The sequence below is a fragment of the Pezoporus occidentalis genome, unplaced genomic scaffold, assembly GCF_034315485.1.
Source record: "Pezoporus occidentalis ecotype Australia unplaced genomic scaffold, CSIRO_AGI_Poc_V1 ctg20, whole genome shotgun sequence".
NCBI classification, from domain to species: Eukaryota; Metazoa; Chordata; class Aves; order Psittaciformes; family Psittacidae; genus Pezoporus; species Pezoporus occidentalis.
In genome coordinates this window covers 6,813,903-6,840,121 of record NW_026913856.1, presented here as the reverse complement: position 1 = coordinate 6,840,121, position 26,219 = coordinate 6,813,903, and the positions used below count along the sequence as shown (strand labels likewise).

The following is a 26,219-nucleotide window of genomic DNA, read 5'->3' as shown; positions in this document are numbered from 1 at the left end:
ATTTTAACACTGTTTCAGCAAACTGAAAGCATTACTTTATTTTATTATTGAGCTAGGTAACTTTAGATAATCAGTCTTTCTGGTAACTTACCCACCTATTAAAAGCCAGTCTTCTCCAGCGTAGCTGAAGATCAAACTTTAATACCTCCTGTCCTCCTCCCTGGCTGGGAGCTTGATGTCATGTCTTAGTATTATAAATAGGGTTTCTCCTTATAAAACCACAGTAGTTATATTTATTTGATTTATGACTAGGAAACTGAGGCACAGAGGTATTAAGTGATGTGCCTGGGATGACAAAGAAAGAATTCTACACCGGTAGGAGATTAACAATGAACTTCTGGATTGTAACCACAATATTACCTTTTCACTTTCAATACTGCACTGTCCAGTTGAAGACATTGTAGTGTGCACAATAAGTCAGGTGTGTGTCTGTATACAGATACCCACAACCATGTGAGCTTCAGGACCAAGGATACTTACATATATTCCCCAAGTGAGTATTCTTCTTAGCATCTAACAACTGTGTTCATGCTACTTGGAACATCTAGTCAAGTGTTTCTTCAGTTTTCCTTCCTAACAAATTTGTGACACCTTCTTCTGCCCATTTCCCTCTTCAAATTCTAAAAAGTGTGTTATTTTTCCTAACACATGGTGGCACAGGTACAATTTCCCTGCTACCTATCCATGTGCCAATAGCTTCAGATAGCTTCTCTTTGAAGCAAAGATTTTTCTTTCTTAGTCATGTCTCTTGTTACTGACTGTAGAAACACATAAAAATGATAATAAAACCCCAACCTCAGCACTCAGATGGCAGTAAAACATCAGATTTTATGGAAGTATTTGGAAATAGTAGAAGTTGTACCCTTATTCCTGTAACCTGGACCGTATATTAGGTACTTGTGGTATTTCAATGATCCTGAGGTGGATCACTGAAAACACTCTTTTAATATCTGTCATGAAAATGGTGTGATTCACAAGTGTTTTGGAATGTTGAAATGAAAAGCACTTGGTAAGAAAAATATTTATCTTGTTTCCAATTTTTATCTCACCCAAGGTTTTACATTGTCAAGATGTTTTCGGCTTCAACAGAAATGTCAAAATGCACAGCCCAAATCTGCCTGCAGAGGCTCATGCTGATATCACCAGGGGCTGCTTGAATTCCCTCAGTTGCTAGGCTCTCAGTGGTGTCAAAAATGGAGACCAGGTGTTTGTTACTGAAGGCCATGCAGTTAGACAGATGTGCCCTTTGGTTTGGACTCCAGGCAGGGAAGGTTGCCTGTATTTCCCATGCAAAATTTTGGCACCTCTTAATGGACCAGTGCTCAGAGATGTTAGAAACACTTCTTCCTCAAATGCTCCATTTTTGGTGGTGCTCAGGGTGAGACTGATCACCGGAACTGCAATCAGGAGGGAATTATCCTCCAGATCAGCTTACAAAAGACTTGAGATCATTTTCCTCTAAAGCATGAATCTCACATTACCTGGGCATACCTTACTTAATCCATCTCTTGCTATGTGGAAAGACAGAGTAGCACTCAGCTCTATGCCACTGCTTTCAATTTTATGTTTCCTCTGGCTATGCCACGCAACATTTTAATCCCCTTTTAAACTTAAGTGATTCAACCCTAATGCAAAATTCATTGGGATCGACACAGGTATGATTATCCATTTGAAATCAGTTTCCTCGGGTACTGTCCATTAACAGGTTCAATTTTACAGAGCAAATGAGCACAGAAAACTTTAGGAAACTTCTCTGAGGTGAAATCCTAGGTTCAGTCTTCATGCTAAAGAAGAGTGAAAGGACCCAGAAATGTGTTCATTATCTATCATGAACCTTATTTTACATTTACATAGCAAAGAAAAGCCCTAAATAGTTCATTTGCTTCAGTGGCATTTCACCTAATGAGAAGTGGCCCCTTTTGATTCTCATCAAACTCAACAGAGAAAAAAGAACCAACTTTTTCAAAGCCAAGGATGGGATTAAGGAATAAAACACTGCCAACAAGATGTGACTCAGTTTGTCAAGACAGTTTGTGGCACAACAGGATCCTGGAGCATACTGGGGCTTTTAAGGGTTGGGATGACCTAGCAATATATTATAAGAGTGCTTAATGAATCAAGGGCACCCATCACCTGATTTGTCACATATTCCTGGGCGATTGCTGCATTATTCTACTGGAATCAATAATGCTGAAACTTGGTAAGACTTGAATAATGAAGAGGTAAATCTAACCCCTTATTGTCAATTTAATTATCCACACAAACTAGGCATTTGGCAAGAAAGGGTATTTCTATTGCTCTATAAAGACAAATTATGAGGAAATAAACAGGAACATGAAGCTAATACTTCTGGACTGAATAAAATGTTAGCATAAATCCTGAAAGTTTACCTTGCTATGTATAATGTCATAATCAAACTAAGAAAAGAAGGTTAAGCTATTCTTTATGCCCAGTGAGTAACACAAAGATCTGAAAAGATGTTGAAATTCTGTGTAACAAGGCTACCTAAATCCAATTATTTCCAGAACTGTTAACCACCTGTGAAGAAAATAGAAACATTTAAACTAAGTTTTGAGTGTTAAAAGGCTCTTTTCAATTCCATGTCAAGTGTTCTGCAAAGAAATGAAAAATTATTTTATTTATCATAACAGTTCATGTGGCACAAACACAAAGAACCAGAGAAAGGCCAGGTCTGTACACTGAGTTTTAACAAAGAATTAGCCTCAAAAGGCTGTATACTCAGTTAATAAAAGAAACAACACCCAATGATTTTGTAATGAAATTGCACCAACTGAAGGTTCAGCACCGGGTTAATTTCTAAGCCAAGGAATGAAGACAGTACAGGTGTTTAAAATTATTTTATTTCCTTTTATTTTGTTCCTCTTTTTCAATGCATTCATATTTCCTTATAAATTTATTTTGATTTACACTTTTAAAAGCCGGAAATGAGTCTTCCATTATAGATGCCAGGCAAGGTAGCTATCTTCGTGTTATATTTAAGCATTACAAAAAGCCCAGTTGGGAAGGAATGAAGATTGACAGCAGTGCCTTCATTAAATTACATGACTGCTCCCTGCAGAATAATTGGAAGACCTGCAAGCACATACAATTTCAGTGTGCAGTCGACCTCTTTGTGTGATTTCCCATTGCATACAGACATCATTAGTCTTGAATATATATGTGTGCGCTACATATATAATCAGTTTTGTCTTTAGCTCTTTTTTGCTGTTCTAACAGAGAAATACTGTAAGTAGCGCACATTCAACCCAGAAATGCATGACCAAACTAGTACAGCCTAGACCACCCTCCTCAGGTTTCCACAGGGTCACACCAGGTCTGTGCAGCTCCTGTGTACATCATTGTCCTGAGTTCAGCAGCAGCAGTCATTTTTCTCCTTTCTTAGCAGCTGGTGCAGTGCTGTGTTTTTGACTTTCAGCCTGGGAACAGTGCTGATAACACCGATGTTTTTAGTTGCTGCTCAGTAATGTTTACCCTGACCAAGGACTTTGTGAGCCTCATGCTCTGCCAGGGAGGAGGGGAAGCCAGGAGGAAGCAGAAACAGGACACCTGACTCAAACTAGCCAAAGAGGTATTCCATACCACAGCACATTATGCCCAGTATAGAAACTGGGGCAGTTACCCAGAAGGGCTAGATCACTGCTCGGTCGGACTGGGTATCGGTCGGCGGGTGGTGAGCAGTTGTATTCTCTCCCCTTGTTATTTCCCTTATCATTATTATTATTGGTGGTAGCAGCAGTGATCTGTGCTATACCTTAGTTACTGGACTGTTCATATCTCAACCTGCAGGAGTTACAGTCTTTCAATTCTCCTCCCCATCCCTCCGGCAGGCAGGGGGACGAAGAGGGGAGGAGTGAGAGAGTGGCTGTGTGGTTCTGAGTTACGGCTGGGCTTAAACCACAACAATCATCTATCCAAAATCCAGGGGGAAAAAACCTGAACAGGGCAAACATATACATTGTGGTAAAACACCCCCCTGCTGCCCAGCAACCTACGGGTTACTGACTTCCCATGCCAGATGTTGGTCTACCTTGTGGGCATCCTTGCATATATTTGCTTAGTCCTTTTCTGAATATATTACACCTTTGGCCACCACAACATCATGTGCCAATCAATTCTACAGTTTTATTACGTGGTTTATGAGGAAAAGTGCTTGTTTCTGTATATCTGTATTCTGTATGTATGTGCTGCCTGATACAGGATTCTGGCATAACTGCAGAGAACAAAATACAAGAGATGAAATCACAGGTAAGCAAGTGACAGTGAAAATCACTGGCTTTCCTATCTTCTATAGCATTTCACTATCATCAATACCCAAGTATCAGTTCTGAATGATTTAGTTCTTGAACTGTGTAAGAAAAATCTGCTCATTATAACGGGTGTTTGTCACCAGATTCTCCTGTGCACATCACAGGGACACGATGTTATCTGCACCGTCATACCCACAAGGTTTCAAGCCAGCCTAGTAGATCTCTGCTGTGTGTGTTTGAATTTGAATGCAGCAAGTTACACTACCAATTATCACACAGTTCAGATTGGGGCTTTAACCTCGGTTTACACAGGGTGAGGGTTAGTCCAGATGAGACAGCTGTACAACAGCTTGCAATTGCCTTGTCCCTGGAACCATCTGGGTACGAGCTTCCTCTTCTGCTCAGCTTCTCTCCCAGAAGTAGTATGTTGCCCTTGTTGTACAAAGGGGATGAGAGAGGCATCTCTAAACAAATTACAGTAGAATGGCCAAACAACAAAAGCAATGGAACAAAAGGGAAGAGACAGGGATGTCATTCGTGTCAACAAAGAAATGAAGCATATGGAAACTGCACTTAAGGCATAAAGGGCATGTAAAAGAATTTGATATGACCAGATGGCTAAGGAGCAAAGGGAGAGCAATTCCAGAAACTGTAAGGGAAATAGAGAACAGAAAAAGAGGATAAAGATTATGAACTTCATATTAAATAGGGAAAATCCAAAGGGAATTTAACAGGGAAACTACAGCAGTAGTTATGAAAAAGAAAACAATAGAAAAGGTGAACAAACAAGTCAACAGAGGTTAGAATTGAGCCAGGAATGTGCCCTTCTTTCCTGGGCAGAGATTTCAGTTTTGTGGTGTCAACATTAGTAGTTTGAGATAATCCACTACTGAGGAGGATCTCATACAGACAAGGGAGTAGGGTCCAGGAGAGCAGAAGGCAGAGACTGGCCGGGGTGGAAGGATAGCTTTGAGTTTGAATGTTCAAGCCCTTCAGAGCTGGGTTCAGGGCCTGGCTTGCTCAGGCACCAAATAAAGTATTTTTCTTTTTGGTGCCTTCCTCTCCCCTTAATAAAATTCAGATAAAAATGTTTCTATCCATTCTCTGTCTCATTTATGAAGACAGATGACTCTTATGGACTGACTGACAGATACTTGCAAGCTTCTAGCTGGCAATGAGGTCCTGATCTAGCTACAGATACAGCTGCAGATCCCAATAAGGCAAATACTGGAGCATTCAGTACTGCAAGGGAAGTCCTTTAAAATAGATGTATTTCCTGAATATGAATTAATAAATAGCACTCAAGTTACTTATGTACAATATTTACTCATGGTTTTGGATTTATTCATCTTCTTGTCAGCTGCTTTCAGAACATTTACCACCACCACACAAGGGCTTTGCAAGGTGAGAAGGAAATGCTAATTAGTTTTATCCTTTTGTGTAACAATCCACCCAAAGTTAATTAGAATAGGTTTGCTTTTGCTTTGCAAAAATAATCCATAACAAAGACTGATAGGCAGAGCAAACCGCATCTTGCACAAAGGTGGTAGGATTTAAGTGATTCTGAGCTATGCTCCCAGAACTCAGTTGCCTTCAGGCATCCGCCTGGTCTTTCTCTGTGGATGCAATAATTAGGACTTGAGTGAAACCCCCAGTGGAGAAGCCTGATAAGACGTTAATCTTCAGGGCACCACGTGGACCAAGAGAGATGTGCCTAAAAGTCCAATTAGAAAAGACTTCCCGTCCTAGGCTGTGCCATAGCATTGCTCAGCCCTGATAAACACCCATAGCATCTGCTTCCGAGGAGCATCAGTTCAGCAGTGCCCAAGTCCCATACACATTACAAGGGTAAGTAGCCCAGTGAAAGCAAATGGCATCGCTGCATCCTGTACCCACTGTCCAAAGGGTAGAAAAGCAGCTCTGTGATCCAAGCTCATAACACTTATCCATGCGACCTTCATATTCAGAGTGGGATATGGAAATCCTACAGATTCACACACCCCTCTAGTTATAGCAGCTTCAGTGTTTTCAGCCACGCTGGATACAGACATAAGCTATAGCATTCAGCATTTCTCACTGCATTTGGAAGTACCGCAGAAGGTACTTGTCAATGTGATCTAACTGTAGTTCCTTGAACCCTCTGACTGAGGCCAAGCAAGTAGAATACAGGTCAAATCCACATTACCCCAACTTGAGACTGAGGCACCTACTGGCAGTACAGAACCTAAAAGCATCACAGCAAGCTCACTCAGCTACAGCCATGTATGAGAAAAGTGAGAAAAGGATTATGTTTGATTTTCCGTCATCTATAAAGAAACATGACAGTTCTTGGCTATTGGAAAAGCACTGCAGATCTGGAAAAAGAGCACTTAGCACCTCTTCTTTGCAAGCCAGAGACCCTTTCTTTCACGGGAGGAAACCACTTCCCTAATAGCCAAAGGAATGCAGAGGCCCAGCATCCCTAGACCCAACAAACTATCCACTCAGTCTAGGGTTATTTAAGAGCAAATGCCAGTTTCAGGAGGGACACAAGACATGGAACCTGCTCCTAAGGAATTTGATTGGTGTCTCCAAAGCAAGCAACTCTGGAATGACTACAATGGAAGGAGTTAAAAGATACTGAAATTTCTCATTAAGTACGTTTGCCAGAATTTCCTTATCATTAAAACTGATTAGTCGGAGACTGTCCTTGTACTCCATGTACTTACCCAGTTGCTGCCTGCTGCCTGCTGAATAGACGGAGGGATGCTGGAGAGATTATTTCTAAGCCCTTCCCCCTTCCCTCTCCCCTCCTCTTTCAGGACCACATTGACAGTCCCAAGGGAAACAGAGGATAGACAGGGAGAGGGCAGGATCCACCAGCTCTCACTCAGCATATTTCACCAGGGCACTCCAGGAGTCCAGAAGAGGAGCTGCCACTTCAGACACGGTCTCTTCTGCAAAGGATCTATCAGTACAACATATGGTACATGAACTCATACAAATATTTTTCCCTTGCAGGAAGAAGAGAAAGAGGAAAGAGGCTGCGATCTCCACAGTGCTATAGTGATTTTTCATGCAATCTGTACTGTAAAGCATCCCCAGGTCTTTCTGCTGGTCAGCTTGTGGCATGTGGACTTCACCTGCGGGGAAGATAGGTACCAGGCAGCAGCCCAGGGCACGGTGGTGAGTAACTTTGGGAAGTTTCCTTGCAGTTTTTGCAGTTCACTGATTTGGGGGTAATAAATGCCTTTGAATCTTCAGGGATTATGAACAAAAGCAGAGATTTGCTCCTGAAAGGGAGAAGTGAAAGGGGAGGCATCTTTCAATTGCTTTTCCCTTTTGACTGATGAAGTACATTGCTTTCTGTCTGTGTAATAAAGTTTTCTCTGGGGTGGGCAAACGTTCCTTAGATCTTCTCAGCCATTTGTGGTGACACGAGACCAGGTTGAAAGGAATAGTCATGATTTATACAGCACTTTACCTCTTAAGGCATATTAAAAACATCTACTAGCTAATCCTCGCAATACCCCCGAGAGGCAGGCAAAACAGGCGTGCAGTGAAAGGAAGAAGAATTGCAATCTGAGCATTCAAGTCAAAGCAATTAGGAACTTTGTATCCAGCTGATAACAGATAATTGACCGCTCTAATAACTGTTAAGCAGCTTAGTTGAGTTAGCGTGTATTTAAGGGTTCATAGGAATAAGAAAGCAAAGCGACAACCCCTGGAAAACACATTGATCTAACACTGACCGAGATCTGCTCGGAAAAGAAACCGACCTGATCTCATCTAGAGTCACAGGAATCCAGTCCTTTGCGATAACTCTGAACGAGGCTTTAGCTCTCCTCCGTGCCTGTGTGTTGCCAGACAACCAATGAGGCTGCAAAGCACATTTCATTCACAGGCTGCAGATTTAGGAAGGAGCACAGAGGTGACTTTCACTTACTAAACAGGCACTCGTTAATTTTGTGATTTAGCCTGGAACACGTTTTCTCTTGCAATAACCTCTGCTGTTTTCTTCTCCTTCTTATGTCTTTTGGCTGACAGATAACCCTGCTCTGATGCCGTTTCGGATGTCCCAGTGAGAACTCTTAGACATGCCTATTCTCTCCAAAGGCAGTGATCAAGACTATAGTAACATTAGCTACACTTCTTGTAATTCCTTGAGCCACTTCTTCCCTGTCTCCGTTGAAACCCCTCCTGTCAAAGGGGTCCATTACCAAAGAGCCAGGAGGATTTACCACCCTGAACATGTCTCTGCAGTCGATCTGAAGACAGAGATTATGATAAATGTTGGAGGCATCAAATACCTGCTACCTTGGAGCACTTTAGATGAATTTCCCCTGACCAGACTGAGCAAACTTAAGTTTTGCAGCAGCTATGAAGAAATAATCCAGCTGTGTGACGATTACGATGAAGACACTCATGAGTTCTTCTTTGACAGGAACCCCAATGCTTTCGGGATGATCGTCAGCTTTCTAGCAGCAGGGAAGCTGATGCTTTTAAGAGACATGTGTGCCTTGTCTTTCCAGGAGGAGCTGAGATACTGGGGGATTGAGGAATCCAACCTGGAGAACTGCTGCTTTCGAAAACTATTTCAAAAACTGCAGGAGTTGGCCGAGGTACGCAAAGAAGAGGAACTTCGGAAGAGCAAAGAAGCTACATGTGTCTTGGATGAGAAAACCAAATTTGGACAGTTTATGAACAGACTCAGAGATATGGTAGAAAACCCCCAGTCAGGACTCCCAGGGAAAGTCTTTGCTTGTCTCTCCATTCTGTTTGTGGCCACCACAGCTGTAAGCCTTTGTGTTAGCACAATGCCAGATTTAAGAGCTGAAGAAGACAGGGTAAGTAAGTCCTTTTTACCTGGTCTAACTACAGAATTAAAAGAAATTTGTCTGCCTTGGTAGGCATACATCATTAAAAAAAGATACAGAAAATCAGAAACGATGAGGTTCAAAACTGTTGCTAGCAATGACATGGTCTATAATGGAAAATGCAACAATGGTTTAAATGAGTTCTATCATCTTTAAAATTATATTCAATTAAGAATAATGTGAACAAAGTATGTCACTAACTTTTGGACAGACTACTTATTGCAGCTCCCTGGTACAGCACTGATTTTTCTTAAGAAGTTGTTGCAGGGGTAGCTTATATTAACTCATTAGCACTTAGACTCTCAGACTGACATTGTGGAGTTTTCTCTTCAACATACTTTACTTTCTAATTAAAAGCAATCTCTCTTTGGGCACATCAGCTGAAGAAATATTTTCCTCTGACAACTTTCAAAAGAGCTGGGTATCTTCCCTTATGACAAAGCAGTCAAATCTTTAAAGAAGAATAAATATTCATTGATTTTTATAGTGTTATAATGTTACATTTTAATAGCTGCATAAAGATTAAAGGACGAGAGACAGATTAAGCATTTTTGCAGTTACTGGTACCTAAAAGCTGTCCCTCCAAAAATCATAATTCTGTGCTAATAGAATTCTGTATTTGCTCACATATATAGGTACATATTGTGAGAGTAATGCCAAATACTACCTGAACTGCAAACTGCATTTCAAACATTTTCAAGTAAGTCATCCACACTAATTCAGGGCAAACCAATCAAGCCTGTATCATACATGAAGAATTCTCTATAACCTGCTGTGATTTTTTCAGCATCTTAAGTATTTGTTATTTTAATAATAAAACAGAGGAAGTAAAAATCCAAACTTATTTCAGGTGTAGTAATGTTCAAATTCATCAAATAACCTTGACTAATCTCTTTAATGAATCCTGAACTTCATTTGAAAACTGCCCTTCCAAAAGTGCTGAGAAAATCCAGGTCAAATAAACTCTCTGTCCCAACCACTGCTGTAAGACAAGATACTCCTCAGAGTATCATATATCGATGGATAAAGTCATTTTTATATTTATAGCCCAACATGGCATGCACAATACAAAAACTTGTGTATATTTTATTGTTCCAGCATTAAATCAAAGCAGCACAGTCATGGTGAAGATAAGTTATAATATTTGGTGTCTTTGAATGGAACTAAGGACTGCACAGAAGGCTGAAATTTAAGATCATTCCCTGTCCCATTTAAACCCTTGAATATTAACTTACATTTGCATGGGAAGACTATTACCTTTCAGTAACAAGTCTGGTGCTGTTGCAGACTTCCACAGCTATTACTTTTGGCAGGAAAAACTGTAACACTGTTCCAGTGCTTCTTCCAAGGAAGTGCTTTAAACATAGAACATCCTTCTTACAGCTAGATGTAAAAACATTACAAACTCTGCTCTACCAAGTGCTTCCTACTAACTTTGTTAATGGAAGTAGCCCAATGCATTTTATCTTCACTTTCCAGCCACTGCACATAAAGCTTTTATAAATACTTTTCATGTAAGAGAACAAGCACATAATGTTTCAGTGCTTAGCTAAATGTAATATGTTGTGTGTTTTAAAAATAGCTATATGTTAGAAAGGGAAGCATGTTGAGGGTTGTATATCTCGTAGCTACAGTTTAGCTGCTGTTCCCGGACTTCCTACAACACACAGATATTAACACTTCCAGTTTTGCATATAGATCTTACGACTTTAAAAAGCAAGCTCAAAAGATGGAATGTTTAAAGTGCGAAGGAGAGGATGAAGGATGAACTTGAGCAAAGAACCACATTTATCCAAATACTTGGAAGCATTACTTCATTTACACTTGCAGCACCAGCCTAATGCACTTTATCACTGTGCCCCAAAAGCATAAAACAAAGCAGTAAAAGTCCTAGCATTTGAATAATTTCAAATTATGCCAGAGAAAACATAGGGGAATATACAAGACAAAACACCCATGCTTTGTGGAAAAGCAGGAAATATGAACTGCTAAGTAGTAATTTTTCCATCCCTACGGATGAAAAAAAGTCTAAATTTCCATCCCTAAATTCTTAGCAACACCTAAAATTTTCTTATTGGTGTCACAAAAGAGCATTTTAGCTAGAACTGGGCAAAAAAACTCAGGGAACTTAATTGACTAAACCCACAACTGCTTGTTTGTGGCTGAGTCATACCCAGCCAAACTGCAATTCTACATTGATTTGTAACTCAGAATCGGTCACTGGACAACTCTGAAAGTGATTCTAAGATGGGGCCACATTTGCCAGCAACCTGGGACAGGCATGCAGAACCTGAAATTCTGGCTTTTGAGGCTGAACATAAAGATCTCACATTATCTGTTTGCTCAGCAAGAGAAAACAGCCAAATTCCTTCAACAAAGTTTCTGAACAACCTGTAATTCCACACCTGAATTCAGACATGTGTGAAAGATGCGCTTATCCTGAGGTTTAGCCATTTTTGAGTTAAACCTTGGCAAAACCTCTATAGTAAATGTGCTTACAAGCACTGCAAGGGTCTGTTTTCCAATGTCACTAACATGAAAATTGAATTTATTCATTCTGAAATACAAATTAAAAAAGGCTTTACCTCTGCTGCAAATGCACCACTCTAGGGTCCTTTTCCTCATCATCACAGCCACATTAAGAGTGAGAACTGTCTGGAGGGCAGCTCAAGGAGGAGGATCAGAGACAGAAAAACAAAGGAAAAATAATACAAGGTGACTTCCACTTCACTCAGAGGCTCGGCTGATCCCACCCTGCAGGCACAGGAAATCACTTGTTCTTTTAGCAGTTGCTAAACCAGGTCTGCTTAGAAGGGTGAATAGCTGCCTGGGCAGGCGGAAGAGCAAACAGGAGTCACCATCCGAGGGAAAGGGAGAACTCCAGTCTCCGGGAGACAGAGGGATGGCAACAAGCCAAGGCAAGAGCATCCGCATCAGGGAAGCCCAATCACCCTAGCAACCAGAGGGGAGGGAAGGAGCCACCTCCATGGGCAGCAGACAAGGGAGGGGAGGGATAGCTTAAAGACAGGAATACAGCTGAAAGTAACATAAAGACCGAGTTATTATAATCGGTACCGTGCACATGCTCTAGAATACGTCAAATGACATTTAGGAACCTCCTCATTAGAGATATGAAAGAAAAACACAGACAGGTGGGCAAACAGCCCTGTAATTACATGTGACATCAGCACCTGCTATGAATCCTAACCCAGAGCGAACAGACCTGGGGCAAAGGTAGCCAAAAGTTCAGGAAAATTTTAGAGTGGTAAATGTGTATCTCTGGTGATGGCAAGTTTATGTGTGTGACCATGGAACAGATATACAAAAGGATTTACCATATATGATGCTAAGGAAAGAGGACACATTAGTCAAATTATGTTATTTGGGCATAAAACAACTGGAATGTCACATCCCCCAACGGCAATTCATCCTTACCCAGGATATTTGCATCTGCTCTTTATGGAGACCAAACTGTCTTCAGTAAGGAAGTAAATATAGTATCACCAAGATACAGCAATCAAGGCATGTGTGTATGCAGATATAAAGAGAAAGGCATATTTGGAGGTGAAAAACTTTATTATTGATCTGAATGGGCAGCTTGAGAGAACTACAAATCTGAATCAGAAGCCATGCATATAGGATAAGAAAGCTGAAGTAACAAAATCTACTGGCATTTCCCTCAAAGGAATTAAGACCATCCCACAGAGACAAGGCAAAAGCCCCATCAAAGCCTCCTGAATGTCCCAGTCCCACATACGAGTTACAGTCAGGATCCAAGAGGTGTAACTGAAATAGTCACTGCTCAGCCCAGTGGAAAAAATCGTCATTAAAACAGAGAACTATGGAATAAAACCACTGCAGAAGAGCTCAGACAGGGAGACTGGTTTGAAGGACTCCTGGGATTTTCCTTAGGAAGGGGCATTTCTTTTAGTAACTCCCTAAAACTGGCATCCTCTGGAGAAACAACTCAGCAGAAAGGATACAGCAAGGTCGTTTTTCAGTCGGGGAAGCAAACTAAGGCCAGGGGATGAAAGGGGAAAAGAAACCCCAGAGAGCTCCATTCCCTGCCCCTCAGCACCGGTAACCACCAAATCTTCTCCCAGTGCAGGTGTCTCCCAACAGATCACGCTGTTTAAGTGTGATTTAAGAGAAGGAAATGTCTGTTCTCTGTTCTTCCTCTCTTTTTTGGTGATCAGTGGCTGGCCAGATCTTGTTACTACTCATTTTTGTATTTGCTCTTAACTGACCTTGAGAAGCCTGTAACTGCTTTACGTATTGTAGGTAACCTAAAGGGCATAACTGACATAAGCTGCAACCAGTATTGCCAGATCTAATGATCTTATCTTGAAACCTAGACCATTCATCTTGTTAAAGTTCCTATTCCTGGGGTCTTCTGATTATATGAAAATCTAATTCCATTTAAAAGCGCAAGGTTTTAGTCTCTAGTTGCACTGAGAATCCACAAAACATGATCACAGCAAAAAGAACCCAACACCTAATATATATAGAAGCATTTCAATTTTTTCATTTTACACCATTATTCTGAAGGCACTGGCTTATATTTTTCACTGATTGGTACTGAACCAGAATATTCAGCTTGCACACTAGAGGAAACTGCTGAAAAAACTCATCTTCTTTAAAAGTGGAGTAATTTTACCTTATAAGGAAAAAACAATTTGTTGGTCTTATTGTGAAGAGAAAGAAAATCTAATGCTCATTAAAAAGTGTAAGACTATAAAGGCGTATGTGTACAGGCATATCTATAAATACACTGGTATATACATATCACTTGGAACAAAACAGAGCTGGATATGCTTTGGTTTTACTGCATCTGCTCAGTACATTTTTCTGAGTTCCTATGAGGACATTTACTGCAGACACTTGACTCTCCTAAGTTATCTAGTCATCTAGTACCATTCTGATTTCTTCTAACCATGAAAGTACTGTAGCATTTTAAAGCAGGAAATCATGCTTCACCAAAGCACATAGAAATTCCAGTCTAGTAGCAGTAGACACAGGAGAGTCCAGGTAACTTACTTGCTGTGTGGATTGAATTAGCTAAACTAATAACAATTGAAGAAAGATATGACATAAGAAGTCATGAAACAAGAGAAATCACAATATTCAGGCTTGGGACTTCGACATATACAGAAATTGCTGCCTTATGGGATCTTTTGAGGTTTGCATATCTGTTCAGTATCATCAAAAGCTTTCACCTTGAAATTGCACCATTGAGACTCTGATTTCATAGCTCCACACTGTGACTGTTTTTCAAGCATCCACCAACAGAGTTACATATTTCAGCATTAAATCTAACATGTACAACATTGATGAAGTTCATATTACTTAAGTTTGTAATATGACTTAAGTAATGACCCCAAGTGGGGGGTGGGCACTGCTGAACATCTGCATCTCAGTTTATCCTCACTGCCACAGAATACAATTTTCTTGAGGAAGTCTGGAGCACATGGATTCTGCACAGCTTTCAAGGCTGGCTCTGCCAGTGCGTGGTCCAATGTCCAGGAAGCACAATTAGATGTTATTAGTTTGCCTTATCTTCATCCAGTTTTGGCTGTATCCCAAGAGCACTAAGTCTCCCGGCTTTGCATGCTATCCTGGGGGGACACCCAGCTGTTCCAGCTGCTCTGCAGCTGGAGGTCGATCCACAGTTATTCAGTGTGGCAGCACACATGTTCCTTGCTGGGAGTCAGGCTGTTCTTACCCTTTTGCCACTTTCAGTTTTGTGATGCTTATAATAGAAAAATACTCTGTTCGCTTTCCTCACGACTTATCTCAAGGGGCTCAGCACAGATGATTACTTAATAAATGCCTTCCTTAAGATGGGTATTTCCTCTGAGGGAGGCACTTTATCTTTGGAAAACGCTATCTGAAATCAATGCACCCTCCAAGTTTGTAGCAATAATGCAACAAGTATTAAAAATAACTAACCACCCAAATTTGTGCTTTAGAAATTCCTCCTTGAATGCGATGGGAATCTTTGAGGACTCTTCTCCCTTCTGCTGCAGTCAAACTCACAATGCAGTATTCTAATTCCAAGCAAACCTAATTGCTAATTTCTTTGCAGCATCAGGGCTATGCACTACATATGCTGTGTGTATTCCCACAGCACCAGCACCTCCTATTAGCATGACCATTTTCCCTTATACCAGATTCAACCATATTTGGGACCCCATGGTACACCGTGTGCTACACAGGTACAACAACAAGTACTTTCTGCTAGAAAGACTTTACAAAGCAATGAGGAAAGAAGCTGAGAAGAAATAGTAGCAGAGCAAAAGATCTGATCAGCAGCAAAACTGGAAACTGAAGGTCATCCTCCTAAGCCCCAGATAAATACCTTGTTATTTCAACTATATTGCTCTTCAGTTACAAAATGAACTCTGTTCAATTTCTTACTAGAAAAACAAGAAGGGAATTCTTTCACATCCCTCTCCTATCACGGATACTGTTGGATCACCTATTGGTTTAAATCAAACTCAGATTCTTCAGATTGATTCTCACAGTGTTTGCAGAATAGGGACCCAAGTTTAAAAGTTAATTGAAATATTTTATTTCAGTTACACTTCTGCCTCAGAGGAGATAATTATGTGTTGGACACACAGATAATAATTTCCTTCTATGTTCTTTGTAATGTCCACGGCAATATAACCCCAATATTATGCTAGTTTCCTCATTTGTACTAGTTACGGTAATAGCATTCATAAGTCTAGGCTTCCTTCCCATAAAGCAAAGTGAGTGGGAGATCGTTCTCTGATCAGAATACGCAGCACTCCTTTAACAAGCCCATCGTTCTCTAAATCAGGTTACAGTCTCTTTCTCAGCAGGCTGTAAACCTTTTGATTTTATTGCACCAGTCTGTAACCATAAATCCAAGTACTGAAGCGATTCACAACTCAGGGGTTTCAAGTTCTCCCTAAACACCACTTCATTCAGCAGAGCATGGTTTAATTTTTCAAACAGCAGCAGCAATGCGGTCGCAGTGATTCAGCACTACCTGCAGCACTGCAGCCGGACCCCACGGCCCCAGGTACACAGACTGGCACAACACTTCCTCACCGAGTCATCATTTTACAGCTAAAAGGGATTTCTCTCCTGCATCTGTTCATTTTCTGCTGTGGACTGGGATAAGAACAGCCCAGAGTTAATAAGGTATATGCTGTTGCCTCTGCTCCTGCCTACCCACTCTCTAGACTTGTAGCCTCACCCTGTAAACCCACCACCTTGGATTTGTGGGCAGGCAAAAGCAAGAACCAAAGATTGTTTTTTCACTGTTATGTTAGCCCATGTTTTTTTTCCACAGAGAGAACTGCCCATGAGATGCTATAAACCAGGATGCACTGTACACGTATAACCTTGAGAAGCGCAAAGGCTGGAAAACAGTACCTTGCCCAGGAAATGCCAACCTTGGGCTTAGAGAGGGAAGTTCCTGCCAGTTTTGCTCCTAAATCCTCTACATAGAGGGCTGAATGTTTCATCTCTGAGTGGGCAAAAAGGCCAGACTGCAAGAAGAGCAGTCTTGCTGAGATAAGCCTCTCTACTTAGCGTTGGGTAGCACAAGCAGGCAGAAGGCAGGTCGATCCCCATAACACAGGCTCATCCCATCTGCTGCCACTTCAGAGAACACTGGCCTCTATTCGTAAACCAGTGTGTAGATCAGAGGGAGCAGGAACTGGCTGTACTTGAATGTGCCAAACAAAATCTGGACCTGCCAGGGTAGGTTTAGCAGATGTGAACTGTGACCTTGCATGAGCCAAAGAGACAGGCACACTTCTGGTGTCAACGGTGATGCTCTTGGCAGCTTACCTTTCAAATGCAGAGTGCTGAGCAGATTCAGATCCTATGTTTAAGGAAACTCTCCTCTAAGACTCCAAAAGGAGTCAAATCAAGAAGAGTCAAGCATATTACTTTATTAATTCCTTCCCTGCTTTGAGTCTTTTTAGCATGGGTAACTGAACACCAACACAGCCTTTACTCAGAATCTAAACTCAGATCCACCCTGCTGCATCTAGGGTGGATCTAGCTGGGAAGAGGTTTCAGACCCTTTCTGTCTATCACACACACATTTTATGATGAAGAGACGGCTGGTTTCCACAAATGTACCCTGGGAATAACAGTGTTTGCATACTGTGGTTCAATCATTACTTCTAACTGGGTTCAAGGACTTAACATCAAATTGGCTTCATAAATAATATTGGTTGCCTCTCCCCTAAATATGCTGTATAAGCAAAACATATTCATATTGCTGATGTACAGGTTGCTTTCCACTTTGAAGATTTGAAAATATTAATCACTAAGGGTGACATGATTCTGAAAGGATCCATATACTGATCTAGCAGAACATATCAGCAGTGTTCTACAAGCACTGGTGCAACTTTCACTGTTTAAGTAGGAAATAGATTACTTGCCACAACACTTGAAATCACTAACATTATTATGAACAGCGTTAACTGGCAAGCATAGAAAGGAGATCACAAGAAATTGCCCTATACCTCAGACCCACCCTATCAAAAGACTGCCCTTTACAAGGGCACATGGTGAAAGGACAAGGGGGAATGGCTTTAAACTAGAAGGGGGTAGAGGTTTAGAGTTGGGAAAAATTCTCCCCTGTGAGGGTGCTGAGGCGCTGGCACAGAGTGCCCAGAGAAGCTGTGGCTGCCCCATCCCTGGCAGTGTTGGATGGGGCTTGGAGCAAGCTGCTCTAGTTGAAGGTGTCGCTGCCCGTGGCAGGGGTTGGAAATGGATGAGCTCTAAAGTCCCTTCCAACCCAACCCATTCAATGATTCTATGTTTGTGTGAAATCTTAAATTATACACCATGGGAAAAAGGTTCAGATTGCTGCTGGTGAACTTCCACCTGGAGTCAGTCACAGCAAGGCAGAAAGTTGGTACCCATGCAATTCCTGTCCCACTACAGGTGCAGAATATAGGCACTTTCATTATAATGGGAACAGCAGGATATTTTCCCCCATTTTTATCAGATTAAGAGAAACTTTGCATGCTTCCTTCTGGTATTTCCAGTTGATCCTGTTAGGGTGGTGAGGCACTGGAATGGGTTGCCCAGGGAGGATGTGAATGCTCCATCCCTGGCAGTGTTCAAGACCAGGTTGGATGAGGCTCTGGATGAGATGGTTTAGTGTGAGGTGTCCCTGCCCATGGCAGGGGGGTTGGAACTAGATGACCTTAAGGTCCTTTCCAACCCTAACTATTCTATGATTCTATGATTCTATAATGGTGAGGGGACCAGAGATAAAACACAACACCTTTTCTACCAGTGTGCAACACAGCTGTCAGCTGCTAACAGGCCAAGCAGACTCAGGTTCAAATGCTTAGAATCCTCAAAGGGTTTTATAAGAGAAGCACACTGAAGAGTGTGATTTGTAAAATACAGATTAACACTGGTTTGTGTTTGCTTCAGCATTTACAGAAAAACATCTTACAATGGACTAAATACCCCCTGCAAAAAGGATAGGGCTAAATCTTTGCAGTAGGAAATTAATTGGCAAATCAGGTAATGATTCAGAACAAATTTTACAGAGCATATTTTAATTATAAAGTGTCTCAGAGTGCAACCAAGTGGGACACAAATGGTCAGCACAGAGCAGACCCTGAAGGCACAAGAGTACTTTATTGGTGTTCTCATCCAGCTATCCATAGCATAATAAGTTTTTCTTGTCTAGAAAATGTAACAAAGGGAGTTGCATCTCAAAACCAAGGTGGATAGACAAGATACATATTCCAAGGGGGAAGTTCTGATTCATTCTCCCTAGGCATTGCTACAATTACTGACTCATGTAAAGATATTATTTTCCCTAGATGAGTTTTATACCTCTTGTAAGATAGGTTACTGCAGCATAACTCTGAGATCTGATTTTGCTATTATCCTAGATGTCATTACACCTTAAGTAATGTTTCCTGCTAAACTAAGAAAGCACTTGGACAGAAATTCATCTTATTTACCTTGTGAGTGGCATGAATCTCAGGTTCATTTAGCTCGAATTCAGAGTTAGCAAATAAATCTTTCTGTAAACTCACCTCTGTGACTGAAGGCATTGGGCTAAGCAGACTCAGTACTGCTGCTCTTACATTCTACTGTGAGCCTGTTCTTTCATATCTAAAGAGAAGTTAATAGAAGTATTGGAAAATGAGCAATTTCACTGTAACTCTATAAACATTCCAGTGCATAAGAGAACACACAAAATAAGCCATGGACTTATACAGCAGAAGGCAATAATGAAAAGAAAGCATGAATTGCTCATTATCTCTGGTGATACAGAAGTTTCAAACAGCCTCTTTGCTTCTTTGAGACTGTTTATAAATTTAAGAAATCACTCAATATTTCAGGCATCAGGCTCAGTATGTATCTTTTTGCATACAAAATGTTTCCTTTGTTGCTGGGCCAAATGCTCTTTTCAGGCACATGGTCAATACCAGGCATGTGGTTTTTTATTGCATTTACATCACACTTCGTAGGATTTCACCTAGAGAAAAATTCTATAAATCCTGATAAATTCTTGCATTGTTCAAAAGTAAATCTGCATGATAAATAGAGTATAAAGACTTAGATACTCACTCACAGTAGCTTTTGTGATATCTGTTCTCCCATGAGAGTCAATGATTACTGATTTGTTTGATTAATCAGTTTGAGTACTGATTAATGCTACGGTGGACTAAAACATGTCAAATGTTTTAAATGTTGAAAAGCCCATTTGAAATATGTTGTGGTCAGTGATAAATAAAACCTCATCTTTCGTTCGTGTTCACAGTCAACACCATATGGCTTGGAGCTTTCCCTCCACTCCACCAGGACATTCTGGGTGCAAAAATGCAGGCAGGAGAAAAATTTGGTCAGTGACAAATTTGTCTCAAAGATCTGAAAATAGAAGCTGAGAATTCTGCTCTAGTTAATGGTGAGGTTATGGAAGGGAGTTGTTTGCTGTGTTTTGTGTTGGCAGGCACCAATTGCTAGAATTTCCCAAATGTGATTGTTTTGTTCAAAAAGAGGAAATATATAGAAGTTGTGGCACAGAAATTGATTTATTGGCCATTTATGCAAAAAAAAACCAACAAACACAACCTTTCATGGATCACAGCATTCGGGCTATAATTTGAGAAGTTGCTGAAAGTAACTAACATCTAATGGGAATTGCAACAACGGCAAATCTGAAATCTACCACTGGCATACAGGCATCCATATTTTGGCATGAACCTGGTATTTTAAAGTCAGCATGTTATTCTACCTGCTCTACGGACAACAGTTGTTAGGGGAACATAAAGCACTCTGAGGTCTAAAAATCATCAGAAATACTGAGAGATATAGAAATTGACTTTGGTAGTTAAAATTTCTTCTTTTTCCCCTCTTATTCCAATATATGTTGCTTTTGAATAGGATGTTCAAAAGGATCAAAAATCTTCAAAGGGACTGATATTAGAGAGGGGTATTATATATAAACCACATCAGGTATATTCCATAATATATACAAATATTCCTAATATATAAAACATTCACATACAAGCTCACTGGATGAAATCTATCTCCCACTGTGAAATCAATGAGCACGTTCTCAATATCACAGAGTGAGGGTCTTACACTCTTTATCTAGACACTGATGACAGAGAAATAAAGACAGGCAGAGAAAGAGGCTTCGAAGTTTCTGGCAGATGTTGTATATGGACTGAATAAGTCATGGTACATCTACACTATGTAATGGTGTGAATGGCCTTTCTGCAAGTGTAGATCAGCTGCATTATTTCTAGGGCTTAAAGCAGTCACCTCCATACAAAACTACCATGCTGCATGGATAAATCAATTCCCTCTGAGAGAAATAGGGCAAAACAGACAATGTGCTAACAGGGGAGAGCTCACTGTCCTTTACATCCACAACTGTGCACCAAGGAAAACTAAAATGCACAGTAACACTCCTAAAAAGTTTGATGTGAAGGACACTCTTTTGAAAAAATGAGATATGCATTTAGGAAGCTGACTGCATGAAATTGCTTTCTTGAAGTGTATGTAATTTTTCAGGGGAATCCTGAGGCAACTGAGGATGGCAAGAATTGAATAAACAATCTCCCAAGCAGTCCTTACAATGCTATACCTTGAAATTTCATGCTCATTTCAAAAGACACCTGAAATATTGATGGTTAAAACCTACAGCAGACACCAGTTTATTTCTTGCATTTTCCAAGGAAGAAATAGCAAAACTTACATCATGATCTGAAAGCAATGCCACCTGAAAATGTATAAAGGTAAATAAACAACAGATGTACTGGACATTCAGTCCATTAACAAAACAAAACCAACCTTGATAGCAACAATGACTAATTCCCAGACCACATCACTAGAGTGACCCCAGGCAGGTCTGTGCAGAGCCCAGTCTGCACTGTACAAATAATTTACAAATCAAAGAAAGTGAACACTGCATACACAACTGCTGATTAAAAGCAATCTCATCAAGCCAAGTCAGCAGACTGCAAACATCAATGCATTCTAGGCATGACCATGGCAATGACTTCAAATGGAGCTATAACGTGATCCTCCAGCAGGGCCAAGGCTTCACTACCTTTGGCAATGCTTACTAAGAGATAAATCATGATCTCAATGGTCTACTGTGTAGAAAATGGAAAAATCCCCAAATGGTGCTACAGAGCTAAATCATCCTGAGAGCTAGGCAGGGAAAACATATATGTCAGGAATATGTTACCATTTTACCTGGGGGACTTCAGGTAGCCAATGACATAAACACTGCCTGAAGAAAAAGACCTGTTACTCCTGAGAATAGCAGTAATTCTATCACAACAGACACTCTGCAATGCAGAGGATAACAGCATTGGTAACAAGTTCAATTAGTAGTAGGGATATGTGTTTCCTGTGGTGTTTTTAATCAACATTTCCTGTGAGAATGGATAACACTATATGAGGAACTGCTCCTCTAAATTGCTTAGTTCCACAGACAGGCAGTCAGGAAAAACACATACAGAGGCCCTGACTTTATTCTATAGAGGATACAAAAAGCCTTTCACAAACCAAGGGTCTGCAGTGATTCCTGAATAAGACATGGCCACTGTGCCATCTCAAAAGGAAGTCCTTTCTCTGCATGGATCATCCTTCAACACAGAATCATAGAACAGTTAGGGTTGGCAAGGACCTTAAGATCATCCAGTTCCAACCACTCTGCCATGGGCAGGGACACCTCACACTAAACCATCTCACCTATGGCTCTGTCTAACCTGGCCTTGAACACTGCCAGGGATGGAGCATTCACAACTTCCCTGGGCAACCCATTCCAGTGCCTCACCACCCTCACAGGAAAGAATTTCCTTTTTATATCCAATCTAAACTTCCCCTGTTTAAGTTTTAACCCATTACCCCTTGTCCTGTCACTACAGTCCCTAATGAAGAGTCCCTCCCCAGCATCCCTATAGGTCCCCTTCAGATACTGGAAGGCTGCTATGAGGTCTCCACACAGCCTTCTCTTCTCCAGGCTGAACAGCCCCAACTTCCTCAGCCTGTCTCCATACAGGCGGTTCTCCAGCCCCTGATCATCCTTGTGGCCTCCTTTAGACTTGCTCCAATGGCTCCATGTCCTTTTTGTGTAAATCACTAATTCTGCTTGATCTTCTGCAGCTGTGAACACCTCAGAGATGCAAGTCACTGTTCAGCAAGAATTTAAGACTCTTTAACCTTGCTAAGCCCTCATGTACCTCAGCTGTAGCTAGAAACAGCTATTTGCCAAATACTATTTTTCAAAAATCTAAAATGAAATTACCACCTCCTACATTTGTTTTTTTCTGGAACATGCTGTGACAACCCATATTCTGAATCTGGCCTGGAATTTCAAAGGGTTGCAATACTGGTCAAGCCCTTTCTCTGGTTCCCAATTATAGCTGAGATTTCTCATCTTGACCAAACCTCAGAGCCCATACACTTCATATGCCGGTGTTTTGATAATGTGCACACAAACGTGCTTCAAAGTCAGCCAAAGTCCATGAAAGACTCTAGTTCACTTAAATTGTACCAAATAATTGCATTGATGCAGCAACTTCATGTAAACAGCTGCATACCACTGAAAATATCTTACAAATACCTGTTCGGTGGAATTCTTCAATAAACTTACTCACAATGCTCAAAAACAAAAAAAAAACCAAACAGCATTAGTCCAATCACAAGACCAGGTTTCTTAAGAATATATTAAGTAAGTCTCTGAACAGGTATAGGGATGTGTTTATCAGTAGGATAGACAGGGTGTGTAAGAACACAGTGACACCAGTATTTAAAACAATGAGTTTCTTTACGGGTGAGGTGTCCAGCTGCTAAGCAGTAGATGCTGCTCTCATTGCTGTTTCTTATCTCTTACAAGGAGAAAAATGGTGGCAGGACCTGGTTTACTCTTTGCCAGTTGGAATACAGTAAGCAGAACCCCCAGTCCCTGTAATCAATATGTGCATCTCTTAACTTGCTCTTTGGATGGATTCAATCTAGTGGCTGCCTATCACTAAAGGACAAAGTTTCCCCAAATAATTACAAGTTCATTTGCATTTGCCCCCTCATTTCCCTGGAATAGGCCAAAGGAAGTTTTCTTTTTTTAAGTGTAGCTCAGGAAAACAATGAATGCGAGTTCAAGGTAGCTCAATTAAAGCAATTCCTTCAGTAATAGAACCAAGGAAATGCTTCCTGTAGCGTGTGGCCTCAAAACTGGAAGAGGAGACTTCAATGCAAGTTTCAGCTACTCGGTGGATATTTATTTTCCTTTAGAATAAAACATTTTCATGTACATAAAGAAACAAAATTTATATACTGCACTACTGAGCCAAAGATCCAAAAGACTCAATAAGTATCTCTGAACAACATTTAACTGCACCAGTGCACACAGCATTTGTGAAAGCACCATGCATCAAACAGCACCAGAAGTCTACAGAGACATTCAAACATTAATCTTTCAAAGAGAAGCTGATTTTTGTACAGGCTTATAAACCAGTCAAGTTTAAATCAATTTCCCTTTGAGAGCAGAAGTGAGACTTATTTGGGACTTACAAGCTACATGCCAAGACTTTATACAAAGATAAGTTTCATTCATTTAGACTGGAAGAAGCAACGTAATAAGAATAGAAGCTCAACACATCCCAGCAGTGTGTGCTGACAGTCCAGAAAGCCAACTGTGTCCTGGGCAGCAACAAAAGGAGCGTGAGCAGCAGGTTGAGGGATGGGATTCTCTCCCTCTACCTTACTCTGGATATACAAGCCCTGCAATCCTACATCCCGCTCTGGGGCAACAACATAAGAAGGACATGGAGCTGTTGGAGTGAGTCCAGAGGAGGCCACAGATGTTGTGAGGGCTGGAGCAGCTCTGCTCTGAAGCCAGGCTGAGAGAGCTGGGCTGGTTCAGCCTGGAGAAGAGAAGGCTCCAGGGAGACCTTAGAGCAGCTCCAGTGCCTAAAGGGGCCAACAAGAAACCCGGAGAGGGGCTTTTGACAAGGGTCTGTAGGGACAGGACAAGGGGAATGTCTTTAACCTGCCAGATATTAGAAGGAAATTTTTTGCCATCCCTGGCAGTGTTCAAGGCCAGGTTGGACAGGGCTTGGAGCAACCTGGTCTAGTGGAAGGTGTCTGTGCCAGTGGTACAGGGCTGGAACTGGTTGAGCTTTAAGGTCACTTCCAACCCTATGATTCTTCAAAAAATAAGCAAGTAGATATATCTGTTCATTTGGGTATTTCATGTGCTCATTATTGTCCACACAACACTGAAAAATGACCATCATAAAACTACCTGCTAGGGATTTGTCTGTTTCTGATACCAGTGACTCAAACAAGTACATATTGCTTCTTCCTTAGTATTTTTGGATGCTGGTTCACAGACTGTTCTTTTATTTAATTCTCTTTTTGTTTTTGTGTCAGGGTGAGTGTTCCCAGAAGTGCTATTACATCTTCGTCATAGAGACCATCTGTGTGGCTTGGTTTTCCCTCGAGTTCTGCCTCCGATTCATTCAGGCAAGGAGCAAATGTCAGTTCTTCAAAGGACCCCTAAATATAATTGACTTCTTGGCTATTTCACCATATTACATTTCCCTCATCTTCTCAGAGGATGACTCAAATGAGGAGGACAATAGGCCAAGCAGCAATACATATTTGGAGAAGGTTAGTTTGGTGCTACGGGTTTTACGAGCCCTGAGGATCTTATATGTAATGCACCTTGCTCGACACTCCTTGGGCTTGCAGACTTTGGGCCTCACAGTTCGGAGGTGCACACGGGAATTTGGCTTGCTTTTACTCTTCTTATGTGTTGCTGTCACTCTGTTTTCTCCCTTGGTCTATCTCGCTGAGAATGAATCTGGGAAGGTGCTCGAATTTACGAGCATACCTGCTTCTTACTGGTGGGCCATCATTTCAATGACCACTGTGGGGTATGGGGATATGGTACCACGAAGTGTCCCAGGCCAGATGGTGGCTCTCAGCAGCATCCTCAGTGGAATTCTCATCATGTCTTTTCCTGCTACATCAATATTCCACACTTTCTCCCATTCCTACTCGGAGTTGAGAAAGGAACATGAACGAATGCAGTCTCGGTTAAACAGAGTAAAAAATGCCAATCACTCTGGTGAAAGTGACACCTTCAATGAGACAGATAGCTTAATCCTAGAGGATCCGGCATCACCAATTAAATACATTTACAAAGGGAACTAAGCCTGATTGTAAAGCATTCCCAAGAATAAGAGCAGAAATGTACACATCTGTATGTCAATATAATACAATAGCAAAGCAACACCACCAGTTACAACACTACTTTCTGCCAGCATACGTATAAGAAGTACTCAAGCCAACACATCTAGCTCCAACACATCATTATGGAGCTGGAGGTTTTGAGAATGTCAAAAGTCAGAGTCTATTCAATAATAAGTATTCATTCTTCTCTATAACTAATAATAAACTCTGCCAGTCATGTATCTTGGTGAATACGTAATATTGAATGAGTAACAAACAAAACAGCTTCTGTCGGCACAAATACACTTACTGTTTTATTTGCCTTTGAGCTTCTAATGTTCATGCAATTAACATATTGAGCCAAGCACTAGAAAGCATT

At 41.0% G+C, this 26,219-nt stretch overlaps 1 protein-coding gene across 1 annotated transcript; it reads left to right on the top strand.

Moving 5' to 3' along the window:
• Nucleotides 1–7,095: 7,095 nt before the first annotated feature.
• On the top strand, nucleotides 7,096–25,822 carry KCNG4 (potassium voltage-gated channel modifier subfamily G member 4). Its single transcript, XM_062618328.1, has 3 exons — nucleotides 7,096–7,433; nucleotides 8,295–9,094; nucleotides 25,037–25,822. The coding sequence occupies exons 2-3, from the start codon at nucleotides 8,345–8,347 to the stop codon at nucleotides 25,820–25,822; spliced, it is 1,536 nt and encodes a 511-aa protein (XP_062474312.1). The 5' UTR covers nucleotides 7,096–7,433; nucleotides 8,295–8,344.
• Nucleotides 25,823–26,219: the final 397 nt, after the last annotated feature.

Bases quoted from the DNA above. Each gene is read 5' to 3' on its own strand.
- KCNG4 (XM_062618328.1), top strand. From the start codon at position 8,345: ATGCCTATTCTCTCCAAAGGCAGTGATCAAGACTATAGTAACATTAGC. The intron at 9,095-25,036 runs GTAAGTAAGTCC...TTTTTGTGTCAG, and splicing joins TAAGAGCTGAAGAAGACAGG to GGTGAGTGTTCCCAGAAGTG.